This window comes from Sphaerodactylus townsendi, linkage group LG13 (genome assembly GCF_021028975.2).
Source record: "Sphaerodactylus townsendi isolate TG3544 linkage group LG13, MPM_Stown_v2.3, whole genome shotgun sequence".
In the NCBI taxonomy this organism is placed as follows: domain Eukaryota; kingdom Metazoa; phylum Chordata; class Lepidosauria; order Squamata; family Sphaerodactylidae; genus Sphaerodactylus; species Sphaerodactylus townsendi.
In genome coordinates, this window is record NC_059437.1 from 48,927,277 (window position 1) to 48,944,380 (window position 17,104).

Sequence of the window (17,104 nt, forward strand, 5' to 3'; positions counted from 1 at the left end):
GCACTGTGCTGTGAAATTTGACAGCATGCGGGAATCGAAAATATTTTCAAGTTCCAGCTTTTAAGCAATCTGTCTGGTATATACCATCTTGCATAAGTTGGATATAGAATATTCTTTCATGCTAGTGCAGCAAAGGCTTCAGAGTTTTTCTAATTCTTCTTTCAGGTTGTCCAAAACCTCAATCAACTGTCCTGTAGAAGGAGGCACCCTATCCAACTAATTAGCCACTCCAACAGTCCATATTGGTAGAACGGCAGGATATAACAAAAGAGACACCACCGAAGCCCAGAAATGACAGATGAACCACAGTTTGGCTATGCCAGCTGAGACAACCCTGGAAGTCTTTATAAACTCCCATACAAGATCCCAATTCATTATTATTTTTGTTTGCTCCCTTTATGCATTCGTTATTCAGATTATGAGCCCTTTGGGGACAATAGTTCTCACACTATCTACGGAATGGCTGCAACAAGTTACAGATCCCACGGAATCGGATAAACTTCCCAAAAAGGAATTGACAGCTTTTTGCTTCTATTTTTCATTAACAGCTAAGTCGAAGTTTAGAGAGTAAAAGAACAGTGAGCCCAAATATATATTGTAAATTTATACCAATTAGAAAAAGGCAACACAACCTCTTGGTTCCTTGTCCATGTATATGGAATACTGAGGACTAAAAACTCTATGCCAAGAAACCAGGATAAACTATGCAAATCAAACACATTTAAACACCCTCATTCTGAATAATTTACTCTTTACCGTTGCCACAACCCCTGGGGGCAAGAAATCTTATTTAGCCACCTCTCTGGCTCTCAGTGTTTCAAGCTGACATTTTTCTTCAAAGCATTTCTATGGATTCTCAATGCATTCATGCAGACTTGGCCGCAACTAATAATATTACCGAGGGAGAAAAGGCACAACTGGAAATCTATGCGTGGATCAAAATTGCTTGAATAATGTGCCCTTATTTTCTTCTTAAAGTTCAAAGATAAAAAATATCCCACTCTAAACAATAATTTACTTTTCATTATACAATGTTGTCATTCTAAATCTTTTCTGGTATTAAAATTATCCAAACGCCCTGCTAGGTCAAATTTACATTTGCATTTTTGTCCTTGTGCTATTTTTAGAGTTCTTTAGTTGCCTCTTTAAAATCTAACTAATACAGATTTTGAACTGCACACCACAAGTGTCTTTTTTGTAGTAGTCCTTGAGACAGCATTTATCTTTCTGAAGTACAGTCAAGAGATGCTCCAAGAGGTGAAAGTGTGACAAAGTTAGAGAGGTTGCAATTTCATTGTCTTCTGCTGGTGAGAAGAAGACCGTTTTGTGGCGAGCTTTCCCAAACATCTGAAATTGCTGGTAGAATCTGATACCCTTTGTGGTGGGGGAGGGAGCTTGAGGGAGGAGGAATGCCCCCCCCCCCCCACTGCCTTCCTTCTTATTCTGAACACCTAGTGCAGTGGTGGTGAACCTTTGGCACTCCAGATGTTATGGACTACAATTCCCATCAGCCCCTGCCAGTACGGCCAATTGGCAATGCTGGCAGGGGCTGATGGGAATTGTAGTTCATAACATCTGGAGTGCCAAAGGTTCGCCACCACAGACCTAGTGCCTCTCCATTCCCACCATAGGTAACCAACCCCCCCCCCCCCACACACACACACACTTGCCCAAATGCCATGTCATTAAAATACAAAACCTGATATTTTTGGGCTTGCTTCTAGAGCCAAAGAAGATTGATCAAAGCCTGTGCTACCTTTGAAATTCTCAAGGGTCCTTTGAAATTCTCAAGGGTCAGCCCAACTGTCATGGCTGCCTGCCAGACCCTGCACCTTCATCTCCAGTGAACCAGACAGACAATGGGACAACAGCAGACATGCATTTGGAGATGAACTCCAAGCTCCACAGTTTAGTGCCTGCTTAGCTACTTCGAAATGCTTTATTGCAAAACTATAGCATTTTGTCAAACCAAGTTTCACGGGAGCAGCAGTGGCGTAGTGGTTAAAAGCAGGTGCATTCTAATCTGGAGGAACCGGGTTTGATTCCCCGCTCTGCCACCTGAGTTGTGGAGGCTTATCTGGAGAATTCAGATTAGCTTGTGCACTCCCACACACACCAGCTGGGTGACCTTGGGTTAGTCACAGCTCTTTGGAGCTCTCTCAGCCCCACCCACCTCACAGGGTGTTTGTTGTGAGGGGGGAAGAAAAGAAGATTGTAAGCCCCTTTGAGTCTCCTACAGGAGAGAAAGGGGGGAATATAAATCCAAACTCCTCTTCTCTTCTTAACAGTGGAAGGCTGTCGCATGCTGTGCCATGGTAACAGGCATACACCTGCCAAGCTCTGATAAAATGCACATTCCGGAAGCACAGTGATTTTAACAAAAAGTCCTATGAGAAGAGGAGGGACATCTTATGAAACAGTAAGACAAGTGACATAATGCTGGACAACAACATACTCAAGGTATCCAACTGCCATTCTGGGCTGTGGTTTGAGACAAAGAAGGTAGTGGAAGTGTTGTTCTCTCTTTTAAGGAGGGGGGCAATAAATATTTTTAACGCCTGTCATGGGAGTTCCCAGTGTGAGCAGTAAAGTGTTGCCACTGAAGCACAGCACTTATGTGCACTAGGGATATGTGTGCTACTAACAGGTGACTGTCTACATCTGCATTTCATCAAATATGAAGCACACCCACTGTTTCCACTGAATGGCCACAATGCAAATCTATATAAAAGATGCCATCCTGAACTACAAGAGAGGTTTCAACAAGACTGCTTAGTCCTGTGCATTGGTGAAGCAAGTAAACGGAAAGAAAGAAGCTCAGAAAGTTGGGCTGTCAGAGATTGAAAATAATCAATGCAGAGGAATTCACCAAGTGACAGTTTTATCACTTGGTATCAACTATATCAAGTGGCATAAAGTACATATGGCATCTAGTTCACAAAAAAAGATCAATAATTTCTGGCTGGGACCAGTAGGCTGTTTGCCTGCAGTACTATCTAAAACGGGGAAACTGCAGAGAAGGCAATCACAAACAAGAGCTCAAGGAAATAGAAAATTAAAAGAAGAGGCTTGGCTCCGGTGACTGCCCCCACTCAATCTACTGTAGCAGTCAGGCTACTAAAAGAAAAAGGGCGCTGTCAGCCCACAACTATTAGCACCTTGTTATCACAGCATGTGATAACACCCCACCCCAAGAAAACAAACATGTTCAGGGGGAATACTGCAAATTGTGTGAAAGCTCAGTAATAATGGATGAGCACTTTCAGAGCTATTGCTTACTTGTAGGAAAAAATGGACCTCTTTACAGAATGTAAAGATTCTAAGAGGGGCTCTTGCATTTAGTACAAACAAAATTTAGCAAACCGAAGATGCCACAGACATAGATGGCTTTAAAGGGGGGCTAGACAGATTCATGGAGGAGAGAGGTCTGCCAGTAGCTCCTAGAACTGGCGAGCAAAGAGAACCACTTTGTTTAGAGACAGTAAACCTCTGAATACAATACCAAGAGGCAACATCAGGGAAAAGTCCTGGCTTCTATGCCCTGTTGCTGGAACTCCAGTAAAAGTGGTTGGCCGCTCTGTAAGACAGGATGCTGGATTAGATGGACCAGTGGTGCGATCCAGCCAGGCTCTTCTTAAGTTCTTACACCTAAATGACTACAAACGCATGTCACAGACACACAGCTGTGAACTGTTTACATCAATGGTATTTAATATAATAGGGGGCCTCAGTGAAATGTCTCAGATTGGGAGATTCAGCTGTTCAAGGTATCTCCCAACATACAAACATTACAAAGCATGGTTTAACCAAACAGCCTACAAATTCTGTGTGGGAAATGGCTCAACTATACCACTGCATCTTTGGTTGCCATCTTCAGAAGCATGTCCTCGTCCATGACATGCCTCTGAAGATGGCAGCCAAGGAGGCAGGTGAAAAATTAAGAGAAAAGCTACCAGACTGCAGCCACACACCCCGGAAAATCCTCAACAGTCAATTGATTTTGGCTGTGAAAGCTTTTGAAGAAGAAGAAGAAGAAGAAGAAGAAGAAGAAGAAGAGTAGTAGTAGTAGTAGTTTGGATTTATATTCCCCCTTTCTCTCCTGTAAGGAGACTCAAAGGGGCTTACAATCTTCTTTCCCTTCCCCCCTCACAACAAACAGCCTGTGAGGTGGGTGAGGCTGAGAGAGCTCCAAAGAACCGTGACTAGCCCAAGGTCACCCAGCTGGCGTGTGTTGAAGTGTACAGGCTAATCTAGTTCCCCAGATAAGCCTCCACAGCTCAAGCAGCAGAGCAGGGAATCAAACCCGGTTCCTCCAGATTAGAATGCACCTGCTCTTAACCATGATGCCACTGCTGCTCTCAATGCATTTTGACAATACATTACACTGGAAACTCTATGAAAGAATCCTGTCTTAAAGCCCTGCTAAAAAGCCCAAAGGGTAAGTGCCACAGCCCCTCTTGGGAGACAGAAAGGCAGACCAGCAATAGTAAAAGTCCAGGCCATATCCATGAGAGCCCAGGGACATTTAGAAGATGATGTTGTTGTGATAGTCTAAAAAAGAGAGGAATGTTCAAAAGAATGCATTTCTCCCATCGGTAATTCAAATCGGAACCCTCCAGCAAATAAACGGAAAACCTGCTTTTCTAGGAAACAAAAGAAAGCGAGGGAAAAAGCCACGTGACTTCCTAAGCAAGCATTACGAATATGATTCAATAGGCCATACATTGTATTTATGTTTGTGACAAATTATGAATGTTTTCATCTTATGGACAGCCTTTTTCCTAAATCACTGCCACATTTACTCTGCAAAAGGCCTGGAACAAACTACACTGGCTTGTGGTCTTTGTCTTCAAGGAAGTGCGTCCTTTTTCTCTAAGTGAATGTAACTGGATGACAAAAGAGCACATCAGGGCAACATGAAAAGGCTTTATTTATGAGCCAATTATTATAACTCGTAAGCCACTGGATGAGTATAGCCACAGGAATGGCAAAATGGGAAACTTTGTTTAAATATATTGTCGAAGGCTTTCACAGCCGGAGTCACTGGGGTGTTGGGTGGTTTCCAGGCTGTATGTCCGTGTTCTAGTAGCATTTTCTCCCAATGTTTTGCCTGTAGCTGTGGCTGGCATCTTCAGAGGAAAGATGCCAGCCACAGATGCAGGCGAAACGTCGGGAGAAAATGCTACTAGAACACGGCCATGCAACCCAAAAACACACACAACACCCAAATTTGTTTAAATAAATCCATCCTGTCTACGCTCTACCTCCAGTAGAGGGGGAAAAAAACTTTGCACATGTTAGAATCACAAAAAAAACTGGTTCACACTCATGAGCACAGGGGAAAGCATCCTTAGCTTTTTGTTTTTTAAAAGTGAAGGAAAACCACAGACACTTTTAATTTTTAATAGTGCATCCTAAGAAGAATTATACCCTTCTAAACCCATTCACTTCAAACAGCTCAGAAGGCTATCTCTCTTAGGACAGCACTGCCAATGTCCTTCATATTAAAGGTAAAGTTTCCCCTTCAGTCGTATCCAACCCTGGGGTACCACTGTGAGCAGTGATTTTTTTAGGCAAGCCGCTTTTGTGGGGTAGTTTGCTATTGCTTTCCCCGGCTATTCTTTATTCCCTAGCTGTGAGCTAGGTACTCATTTACCGACCAAGAATGGATGGATGGCTGAGTTGACCATGAGCCAGCTGCCAGGGTATCTGACCCACAGGGGGCTCGAACTCCTGACCGTGTGAGTGGCAATGCAAGCACTTAACCACTACGGCACGTGGCTCCCTGTCCTTCATATTATCCACTTGCAAAACCAGGGCATTTTCTATGTTTTCTGAGTTCACCACATTCTGAGAAGCTAAACCAAAACAAATCCTACCACTACAAACCCACCTTCAGCCAAGGGTTCAGTATTTGATGCTATACTCCGTTCTGCAGAAAGATGACAGTAGGGTTGTATATTCCTCCACCACAGAACAAAAAAGGCTGTACCTTCTTTGTTGTAGAATGCCCCACCTGGGTCCTAATGCCGAACTAGCCCTGCTCCCTCCCATTCATTTGAAAGTAAAAATACATTTTGGCATCAGTGCTCTTGTATCAAAGTAACATGTTCAACAATGCACGAAATAATGGTTTTGACAAAGGCAGCGCATAAAAATGAACGATAACTTTCATATTAATTCAAAACTGGATTCTAATGCAGAAGCATACAATTTTCTCAACCACTGCACCTCAGCTGACTGAACTATCATCTTTCCGTGGAACAGAGTATACAACACAATGGAATCACTTGATTAAAAATACACCAGATCCAATTTGTATGTTTAATTTATCATCCAGTGCTGACTTGAATCAGATTAGCTTTAGCTGAGACAGAGCTGCAGTCTGAATTATGCAAGAGAGCCCTGACAGAGTTCAGGCGAAAAGGGAATTATTAACAGAGGAGGATTTGGGCTACTTAGGAAAGTTCTGGTTCTGATTTTACCTCATTTTGTTTAAATGCAGATTCTCTCAGAAATAGATGCACATGTCATAGAATCACAGAATCACAGCGCTGGAAGAGACCCCAAGGGCCATTTAGTCCAACCCCCTGCAATGCAGGAACACACAATCAAAGCACTCCTGACAGATGGCCATCCAGCCTCTCTTTAAAAACCTCCAGACTCCACCACACTCCGAGGTAGAGCATTCCACTGTCAAACAGCCAAATCCAAATCCAAAACCTTTATTAGGCATAAAACCAGTGCCAAGAATTTCAAATACAACAAAAAGATCATTATTGCTCAACTTGCAGTACACAGAGAAAAAATATAGCAACAGCTTCAGAGATTTCAACATTAGAGTTATTTAGAAGCTTAGCCATTTTTATTTTATCAGAAAGGAGAATAAATCCTGTTGGTAATACAGTTCTCAAATCAGTTCTGATGTTGTTGTATTTTGAACAATGAAGCAGAATATGAGCAAGTGTATCAGTTGTATCAGGACAAAATCGGCAGCAACGCTCATTTTGTGGAATACCAGAGAAGCGACCTTGAAGATGTACTGACGGAAAAGAGTTACACCTTGCTCTAGTCATGACCCATCTGCAATTGTAATTAATAAGTTGTTGCAGGTATATAGCAGGGCTAGATTTCTGAGGGATAATCCCAAAGAATATTGGAGAGCAAGAGCTTAATCTAGTCTTTAAGCGATGGTAAATCTCTGGAGCGGTGAGCATTTGTAGGGCCTCCCAAGAGAAGCCCAAGGAAAAGATCTTTTTTTCAATATGTAGCCACCATTTCGAAAGCTGAAGCTCTCTCATTTCTAACTGGGACAAACTGTTAGGGTCAGTGCAGTTACAACCCATGCCCTTGTTTCTAATAAATGTTGCCCTGATTTGTCAAACAGCCATTACTGTCAGGATGTTTTTCCTGATGTTTAGGTGGAATCTCTTTTCATTCACCTTGAACCCATCTATGGAAGTTTGGAAGAACTTGTATGCATTTTAAGCAAAACTGTCATCCACTGTAGAATTCAGCATTTTGAGAACCTAAGAAAACATTTTTTTTTTAAAAAAAGGTTTCTGCTCCTTATGTTGACTGCAAAAGTCCTGGAAGAGTGGGAGATGTGAAAAGTGAATACGCAAAAGATGGAAAACAGATAACTGTGAGCAGTTTTAGAGCCAAGATTCCTCAGAGTTCTCTCTCTCTCTCTGATAACTACTTGTCCAGACTAAACTCCGTAACCTCCATGTCATTCTGATTCAATAATTCCAAAGCCTAAAACCCAGAAATTCACGAGCACTATTGAAAAATATCACACCCCAAACAGTGAGGTTTGCATGCTGCTCCCTGCAGAGTAGAATGAAGACCTAGACGTTGTATGGAGAGGTTACATTTTCCCATGTTGTTTTATTATGTCTTCAGGGATTTTTTTTTTATGCTGTAGGATATTAGCTTAACTGAGAAAATTAGGTTTAGGCAAAAATTCAGACGAATCGCTTATTAAAGGCAACTATTTGGTGATTAGCATTATGACCTTAATTCATCTGGCCTTTAACGCACTTAAATATTTAATATGCAATAAACGACCGTACCACTTTTCAATTTCAGCCTGATATAGGAAGGGCAGAAATAACATTCTCTTAGTAGCTGAACATTCCTTCGAGAAAACGACCATGAAAGATCCTTTTCCTCTGAGCGATGGGAGGACATCTTGGGGGTGTTTCCCACCATCCAACTGGGGAATCCGGAAATTATTCTTTTTCCTCTTCCTATTTGGGGTGAGATCGTCCCCTGCTCTTCAGTTTGGTTGTTCCAAATAGCAGTGAAGGTTCTCTACTATAAACTCAACCATAACTTTGATTGATAACTTCAATAACCTCAACGACGCCATGCAAAACATAGCTAACAGTTCCTATATAGTACCCCTAACAAAGTGAACAGGCAGGAAATGGTAAGTTACACCCAGAAACAAGTTAAAAACAGGTTACCTGATAGAGAAGTGTCTCAGATTTAAAATGAAAGTAGTGTGAAAAGAAGACAATGACTCATAGGGAGGGCAAGATGTCTTACTATTGCTCAGAGAAAAGGATCCTTCACAGCTAAGTACCAAGGATCGTTTCCTCTGAGCTGGAGGACTTCTTGTGGGACCTCCCAGAGGAGTCTCCCATCGCCAGGAATGCAGAGAATATGTTGGAGAACACTGAGCCAAAGGCTACATCAGCAGAACTGTAAGAGTTAATTTTATAGTGCCTGATGAAAGCTGAGATAGTCAACCATGTGGCAGCTTTGAACACCTCTCCAATGGAACATTCTTGGGAAAGGCCAAGCTGGCTGCTGCTTCCCTGATGGAATGAACTGTTATGCCCAGAGGTGAATCCAACTTTTGTGAGCGGTATGACTCTATGATGCACGACCTTAGGCATCTGCTAATAGTGCTGCTGGAAACCACTTTGTCCACATTGTGGGGAGTTACAGAGATGAATATGGAGTCTTGGGTGCTGTGTGGTTTCCGGGCTGTATGGCCGTGTTCTAGCAACATTCTCTCCTGACGTTTCGCCTGCATCTGTGGCTGGCATCTTCAGAAATATGGAGTCTGTTTTACGAATCGACTGATGCATGTCTTCAAGGCTCTCCTCGCCTTCGTGAGTTGTAGCCTGCGAGCTGCCACAGAGCAGGGGGCAACCCCACTCCAAACAGGACAAGGAAGAAAGAATAATTTTCTGCCTCCCCAATTAGACAGTGGTAATCACCCACAAGATGCCCTCCAGTTCAGGGGAAAACTATAAATGCAAAAAGCTCTCCACAATCCTTTGTATTACCTTAAATCAAGTACCTTCTCACTGGAAAAGAGTACAAACGAAGGGGAAAAACACTTTCAGCTTGAAAGGAAAACTGTTGCCTTGAAACAAAATAAAAACCTTAGATGAATACAGTAATCATTTGTGAATTCTAGCCTTTAAACATGGTACTTGTAGTCTATTAGGGGTTCCAGAGGTGCAGAGTGGTAAGCTGCAGTGCCGCAGTCAAAAACCTGCTCACGACCTGAGTTTGACCCCGATGCAAGTCGGATGCAGGTATCCAGCTCACGGTTGACTCAGCCTTCCATCCTTCCAAGGTCAGTAAAATGTGTACTGGGGATAAAATGTGAATGACTGGGGAAGGCAATGCCTGACTAGTAAATGTGATGTGACATCACCCCATGGGCTGGTAATTACCTGTTGCTTGCACAGGGCTAGCATCCTAAAACCCTGAGAGTTTATGCAAAAACAAATCAATGAATACAAAAAAAAAATTACATCGAAAGCCCAGGACCAAGCTATAAATAAACATTTACAATTTAACCAAAATTCAATATGCCTTTTTTTTGGCTGTGCTCAAAGTCAAAATATGAAGCTGATGGAATGGGAACTGGCAAAACAATATTTTAAAGTTAAACTGTGATGCTCGTTTTGTTTTGTACTGCTACGTTTTTAGAAATATTATCTTAGTGTATCCATGGCACTCAATTTAAGCTCTTATACTATTTTTGTATTTGTGATAGACTACGGCTGATAATAAACTACCACTACTACAACATTTTTTTTAAAAGAATATGTATCAAGTGGCACCTAAAACAGCATCTCTCACTCATCCCCCAGTCTACTCTCTACCTAGAATCATAGTTGGAAGAGACCCCAAGGGCCATCAAGTCCAACCCCCTGCAATGCAGGAACACATAATCAAAGCACTCCTGACAGATGGCCACCCAGCCTCTCTTGAAAAACCTCCAAAGAAGGAAACTCCAACACACTCTGAGGTAGTGCATTCCACTGTCAAACAGCCCTCACTGTCAGGAAGTTTTTTCTGATGTTTAGGTGGAATCTCTCTTCCTTCACCTTGAACCCATTACTCCTGGTCCTAGTCTCTGGAGCAGCAGAAAACAAGCTTGCTCGCTCACCAACATGGCATCCCTTCAAAAATCTAAACATAGCTATCATGTCACCTCTTAACCTTCTCTTCACCAAACCAAACATCCCCAGCTCCCTAAGTCTCTCCTTGTAGGGTGTGGATTCCAGACCTTTTACCATTTTGGTTGCCCTCCTCTGGACCCGTTCCAGAATTACTTATTACACTATGCCAAGAGGTCAACATGTATCATGTCACGGGCAGTGTTTGCTGTACATAGTGACTGAAGCTACCGAAGTTAGACCATCATATGCAAAAAAACCCTTGTTTATTACTGCCATAAGAAATTCTTCCTCGTGCCCGCTATGATGGAAATAAACAGTATTAATCCTGTTCTCACTGAAACCAATGAGAATTTTACTGTTCGCTGCAAATCACAGAGATATTGAAAATGGTCTAGAGATTGCTGCCTTGTGGATTATGCTCAATGCTTTAAAAAAAAAACCCAGACAAGCAGGATTTTTTTTCATCCAAACTGAATTTTCCATTTGTCTTGAAACATCAGCTACAAGCACTTTCTCAATTAATTTATCTATTTTCCAAGGTTCTCTTGTCTCACTGTGGCTTCTGCAAGCTTGTCTGGAAGTATTATCTATCGAGATGCTATGCTGTTATTTCCAAAAGCAAGCGTCAATGGATTTCAAAATGTGCACGAGAATATCACCTGATAAATCTACGGCAGTCACCTTTTCTTTTCGTAAAACTGACTTACAGAATCGCCACTGAAATATGGAGAAAAACAGAGCTTTCAAAACTTAGCTTAAAGAACTTTACTTCCCCACAACTGGTCAAATTCCTTTAAAACATATAGGACTGAACAAATTAAAACCAACGCCACAAAATATGGAGGTGATGCTGGTTGGAAAGGGGGAGGTCTTGAAGGACATGTTCTCCTTACTTTTAATGGAGTTCTGCTGGGTGTGAGTGACTCATTTAAAAGCCCTGGGGTTATACTGGATCCAGCTTTATTATGGGCAAAGCAAGGTAACCTAGCTGCAAATAACACTTTGCAGTGTTAGGAGCAGCAGTGGCGTAGGAGGTTAAGAGCTCGTGTATCTAATCTGGAGGAACCGGGTTTGATTCCCAGCTCTGCCGCCTGAGCTGTGGGGGCTTATCTGCGGAATTCAGATTAGCCTGGGCACTCCCACACACGCCAGCTGGGTGACCTTGGGCTAGTCACAGCTTCTCGGAGCTCTCTCAGCCCCACCTACCTCACAGGGTGTTTGTTGTGAGGGGGGAAGGGCAAGGAGATTGTAAGCCCCTTTGAGTCTCCTGCAGGAGAGAAAGGGGGGATATAAATCCAAACTCTTCTTCTTCTTTGATCGGGGTGGGGTGGGGTAGGGTAGGGTGGGGTGTGCCACACCAGCAAAGTCAAGTTAGGCGTTATCTGGATTTTTGACATGCTGAACCCAAAAGGTTGGACAACACTTGTCTATACTGCTGTGTATAGCTTACTGTGTATAGGATCCTATAATACATTTTTTTTTGCACATTTAATGTGCCACGTGAATATTTAGTCTGTGCTTTGGTTCTTTCTGGCTGGTTCCAGATTTTTACAATACTAATGCACTATTGAACGAATGCCCCCTTTTGTTCATTGTATTGACTCACGATATGCAAGTCATCTGGAGTCCCTGTAAGAGACTATAAATAACACAAATAAATAAATAAGTGAGAAAGCACTGAGATACAGCAACTGAAACATCAACAGTTGTGCACCTTGTGTAAGCAGAAAACTGGTATTTAACATGCGATTCAGTACCCCAAGAGTTTCAGGGGTTTTTTTTTTTAAACCAACACAAGTTTTAGCCCTAATATCCATGAATGTAAGAAGGATCCAGAAATCTACATTAGGCTTCCTCAAGGGGTAATGCAAAACCTCCAAGTATGATTCCCACCCCAATTTTAATAAAACTCCAGAAGCTGCATCAAATTGGCTCTGAAAAATCTCATTCCCAAAGAAGTAGTTCACCATGCAGCATCCACTAATACCATCAGAGAAACACAAATCCAAAATGCTCTTAGACATATGGACCTTGCTTCACGGTTCTTTATGCCTGCAGTCATGATTCAAAGAGTACTAAGAGTGCCTGGCGAAGCAGGAGAAATGGGGCTGGGTGTCCTGAGTAGGGCTTTGACTTGTCAAGCACCCAGACCTCAACGCCCTCTTTGACCCCACTGCTCCCATACAATTTGGGTAATTTCTACAGGTTGCTACCATTTGGCTTTTGTGTAGCACTTGGTAGGCATATGATAATATGAATGAGTGATAATATGAATCACTGACAACAGAAGCAAAGTATTTTACAGCCAATGGTTACTAGTTCCTGCCAAGACAAGCAAGATTTTGCAAAAAGGGATATGGGCACCCATTCCTTTATTAAGTAAATTAGGTCACCTGCCTTTGAACTATTGTCTGTCAAACATATTTAGGAAATTATTTCTGTATGGACTCGACAGTTAGGAGAAGCAGCACGAATGGTGAGTGTGCAGTTTTCAAATCACTTGCTTTGAAACTGTCCTACTGACTTCCCTAGAATAACTCTGCAATTTTCAGGCAATTGCATCCTTTGTGATTTTTTTTTTTTAAAAATACAGTCACATTGCCAACATTTTACAAAAACAAACAAAACAGCTCCAAGTCTCAATCGCTGACATCTTGAAGGAACTGCTAGTGCAAAGGAGCATCTTTGTGTACATAAAAAGTCATCAGATTCAGCTATATCTGCTGACAGAAACAACAAGTCAAAACAAGCAGAACTGGAATCCACACGCTAGAACCACACACTTTTGTGGTTTAAGTTCCATAACACATTTATTCTCCAGCTTAAGTCCAAAAACAGACTTTCAGGGTGTGACTGAACTGCATTTCAGAAATTGGCAACTTTTGTTGTCACTTAAGGAGTTAGATCAAGGTTTTCCAAAGGTGACTGCTATAACATAAGCCGCTGATATTCCTTTAGTGGCTCTGAAGCCTCATGTGGCTTCTTGGCAATGCCACCTGTGGCTCTTCTGAGCACCGTTCTCAAATGTGGCACCTGGCCTGTGTTCCAGGTGAGAGGGAAGGGGCACTGCCTAGTAGATTGGTTGTTGGCAGGTGGTCCCTTCCTTGAAGCAGTCACAGTTGGAGGGTCTGGGAGGATGAGCAAGCTATGAACTTCCCTGAGACATGAGCCTTATGCCAAGGATCATGATAAAGGGCCTGTTCTCTGCAATACTCCTTTCCCTTCTACACAGCCTCTGAACCCTCAGCTGCCACCTGGGTAGGTACTAGCAGGACAGCAAGTTAGCCATAGAGATGGGAGAATAAAACCACCACCATGGCAGCCACCTGGGAAAAAATGAGATGGGAGAAGTGAAGTGGAGTTTTTACTTCCCTTTCTCCAAAGCTTGCTCTCTTCTGGGCACGTTGGCAGTCTCTCTCTCGGGTCTGAACTATTTGCCTCATGCTGAGGGGAGAATGGGAAGGGAAGCCTTTCCTGTCACCCCCAGATGTGCAAGGACTAGGTAAGGTTCAACAATGCTAGCGAAAGACCACTCTTTGTGAACGCAGCTTTCTGTGGGCCACAAAATGAGCACCGCTTGGCAGCACCACTCACTGAAACGCATATATTCAAAGAAAAGTTTGGATGGTACCCCTTTTCACTGAAAGGTGCGAAGGTTTAGGAAAAAAGGAAAATTCAGAGACTTTCGATCAATCTTCGTAATAGAAAAAACTGGTAAAATTGGGGGAGAACAGAAAAAAACACCCCATGAAATATTCCATTTCGAAACGAATGACACACTTTTTAAAGACAAGTACCTACCCACTCAATATGTGTAGTGAATTTTTTAAAATTTAAAACCATCTAGACCTGGGGTCTGCAACTTGCGGCTCTCCAGATGTTCATGGACTACAAATCCCATCAGCCCCTGCCAGCATGGCCAATTGGCAGGGGCTGATGGGAACTGTAATCCATGAACATTTGGAGAGCCGCAAGTTACAGACCCCTGATCTAGACTATTAATGGTCCATCCTACGCGCACCGCAGACACAGCCGACATATTTTCAAGGATATGTTTATCGCAGCAATTAATATACTATGTTTGCTAAACATAGTAGGTATTTTTGATGTTACAAAGTTCAAAGCGGTTAGCGCTGTATGCTGGGAATGCTACTGTGGCTTTTATAACTGTTTCTATTCAAATAACGTATTTTCTTGCATGTATTTCAAAACACATTTTTTCCTATTTCAACTGCCCCACCACCTTTCAGGAAGCAAAAATTAAGATACATGCGCTAAAGTAGCAGAGGGTACAGCAGATTGCAGCAGTTTCTCAGAACACTTCCCATTTTGTTTATATGGCATAATTAAAAGATGCACTTTATGCTGTTAAGGGAATATAACAGGTTTACGTTTGACAAGAAAGAATTACCTATTTTTTTATATATATATAAAAAGTATGCTTGCCTGAAATTTTGGGACAATGCTGAAACATTGTCCCAAACTTCAGGGGAAAAAAATAGTTTTTTCCAACAGCTTCAAAATCTGTGGAAATTTTATATCTCACCCCCCTTCTATGTGTGATGAGATCAGAAATAAGTCTCGTATTTTCACTATCTCTACCTGCCCTTTCAGTAACTGGCACAGAAGATAGCGATCACAGCAGAACTCCACACATTTAATTGATTAAGATCCAATGTTCAAATCGATGCAAGACAGAGTGCATTACAAAAACTACGCCTGGTGGGAGATGTCCACTGCTCTGTGCCCTGCACAATTGGACAACCCAGAACCAGGTTATTCAGTGCAATCCACACTCAGTTGAACCGTATGAGGAATGCTAGAAACATCACTATCCGCCCCCCGCCCCCAAACACCACCACCACCACCACACAGGTCCATTTCTATAGCCCTGAATGTAAAGTGATAGGTAAATACTGAAAAGCAGTGTTTAATGGCATACTGTCAAACTGCAAGGCCACCACCTGTCCATCACTAAGAAAATGCATATCTCTGAACCAAGAGAGCCTCTAATTTTAATTCAAAAAAATGCACGGTCCAGATATCAAAACAATTTTGGTAAGTGCTGCCCTAAATAACCCTTGCAGGCAGATACAAATGGAAAATCAGATCTAGCCCGACACTTAGAACAGCCTGAGCTAGTAATACTTTCATGCCACTAAACCCCTCTAAAGTAAGCTCCTTTCTTTAAGCGCTACATGCAATATTCTGTATTTTACTGCTTTTTACTGTTTGTGTTCACTTTCTCCAAGTACAAGTGAATATTTTATTTCAGATCAAACACCTGGGAAGCTTTGAAACACTCCAAAAGATATTTCCAAGGTTAAGTCAATGATATGTCCAAAGCAAGCATTACAAAAAAGTGCCAGAAGGTTTGATCTCACTAGCAGCAGGCACCTATGCCCCTGACGAAAACAGAAAGAGGCCTTTGAAATGCAGCTTTGGTCAAGGAGAGGAGAATAAAAAACCACTTTCCTTTCCCAACTTCAACCAGTCATAGTAAGTGTGTGATTAAAGTAAGAAAAAGTAAGAAAAAGATTATCAAGCTAACCAACACAGCAAAAGTGGAATAGTCGGCCACTTTCTAAATATTATTTTATCACCGTCTCTCCTACTTCCTATTAATAAAATTTTTTTGCTTGCGCTTAATCCGCTCAACACAATGTACTTACGATCTGAAGGATATTCTATTTGCGATGTCTGAACAGCTGCTCCCTCCACTGACTGCGCAGCAGCCAAGTTATTATCAGCCTGAGCCTTGCGAACGAGCACAGCCAGCGGGTGATCGGGGTCGACCACCTTTAACGGCTAAGGGGGGAAAAGATGAGCTATTCAGAACCAACTTCTCACAGCCTTGAGTTCTCTGGATCAAATTATTTACAACCTCGACAACCAAAAAGAATGCGGGATAATTTAACTTTACAAGTCCAACACTAGCTTCAGAGAGAATTAGAAAAAAATCTACAAATCAGACTATTTCTCCACGTTAATACTTCCCCCCCTCCCCCCCAAAAAAACATTATAAACTGGCATTTTAATCTGCAAAGTATGAGTCCAGTTTATCTAACAAACAGGTATCTTTCAAATTTATTTATTAGTGTGGGTGTTCATTATTGTATTTAAATTTATTTTAATCGTCTTTATAGTAATGCTGTATTTTTAAAGTTAATTGATTGCTTTTATGTTTTGACAGCAGGATATAAAATAACCAACTGAGTCCCTGAGTGAACAGAGATTTGCACAGAACCAGAGTGGTGCAGTGGTGAAAGTAATTATTTTATTTATTTCTGTACATTTATTTCCCACCCTCACCAGAGTCCCTGGGCAAGGTACAGTAATAAAAGAACAATAAAAATACATTGTTGAAGGCTTTCACGGCCGGAATCGTCAGGGTGTTGTGGGTTTTCCAGGCTGTATGGCCGTGTTCTAGTAGCATTTTCTCCTGACATTTCGCCTGCATCTGCAGCTGGTATCTTCAGAGGATCTGAAGATTCCAGCCACAGATGCAGGCGAAACATCAGGAGAAATTGCTACTAGAGTATGGCCATACAGCCCAGAAAACCCACAACACCCTAATAAAAATACAGTTACATGAAACACAATTATTACAGTTACATGAAACACAATTAATACAGTTACATGAAACACAAACATTTCTAAAAACTGGGAGA

General features: G+C 42.0%; 1 protein-coding gene across 5 annotated transcripts in view; it reads right to left on the minus strand.

Annotated features, from left to right (window-relative positions):
• LOC125443139 (splicing factor SWAP) overlaps positions 1 to 17,104 on the minus strand; it is a 113,236-nt gene that overhangs the window by 77,112 nt on the left and 19,020 nt on the right. For all 5 annotated transcript variants that reach the window (XM_048515076.1, XM_048515078.1, XM_048515075.1 and 2 more), the window contains one exon: positions 16,106 to 16,241. In XM_048515076.1, coding sequence (XP_048371033.1) covers positions 16,106 to 16,241 — 136 coding nt within the window. The remainder of the gene's footprint in view (positions 1 to 16,105; positions 16,242 to 17,104) is intronic.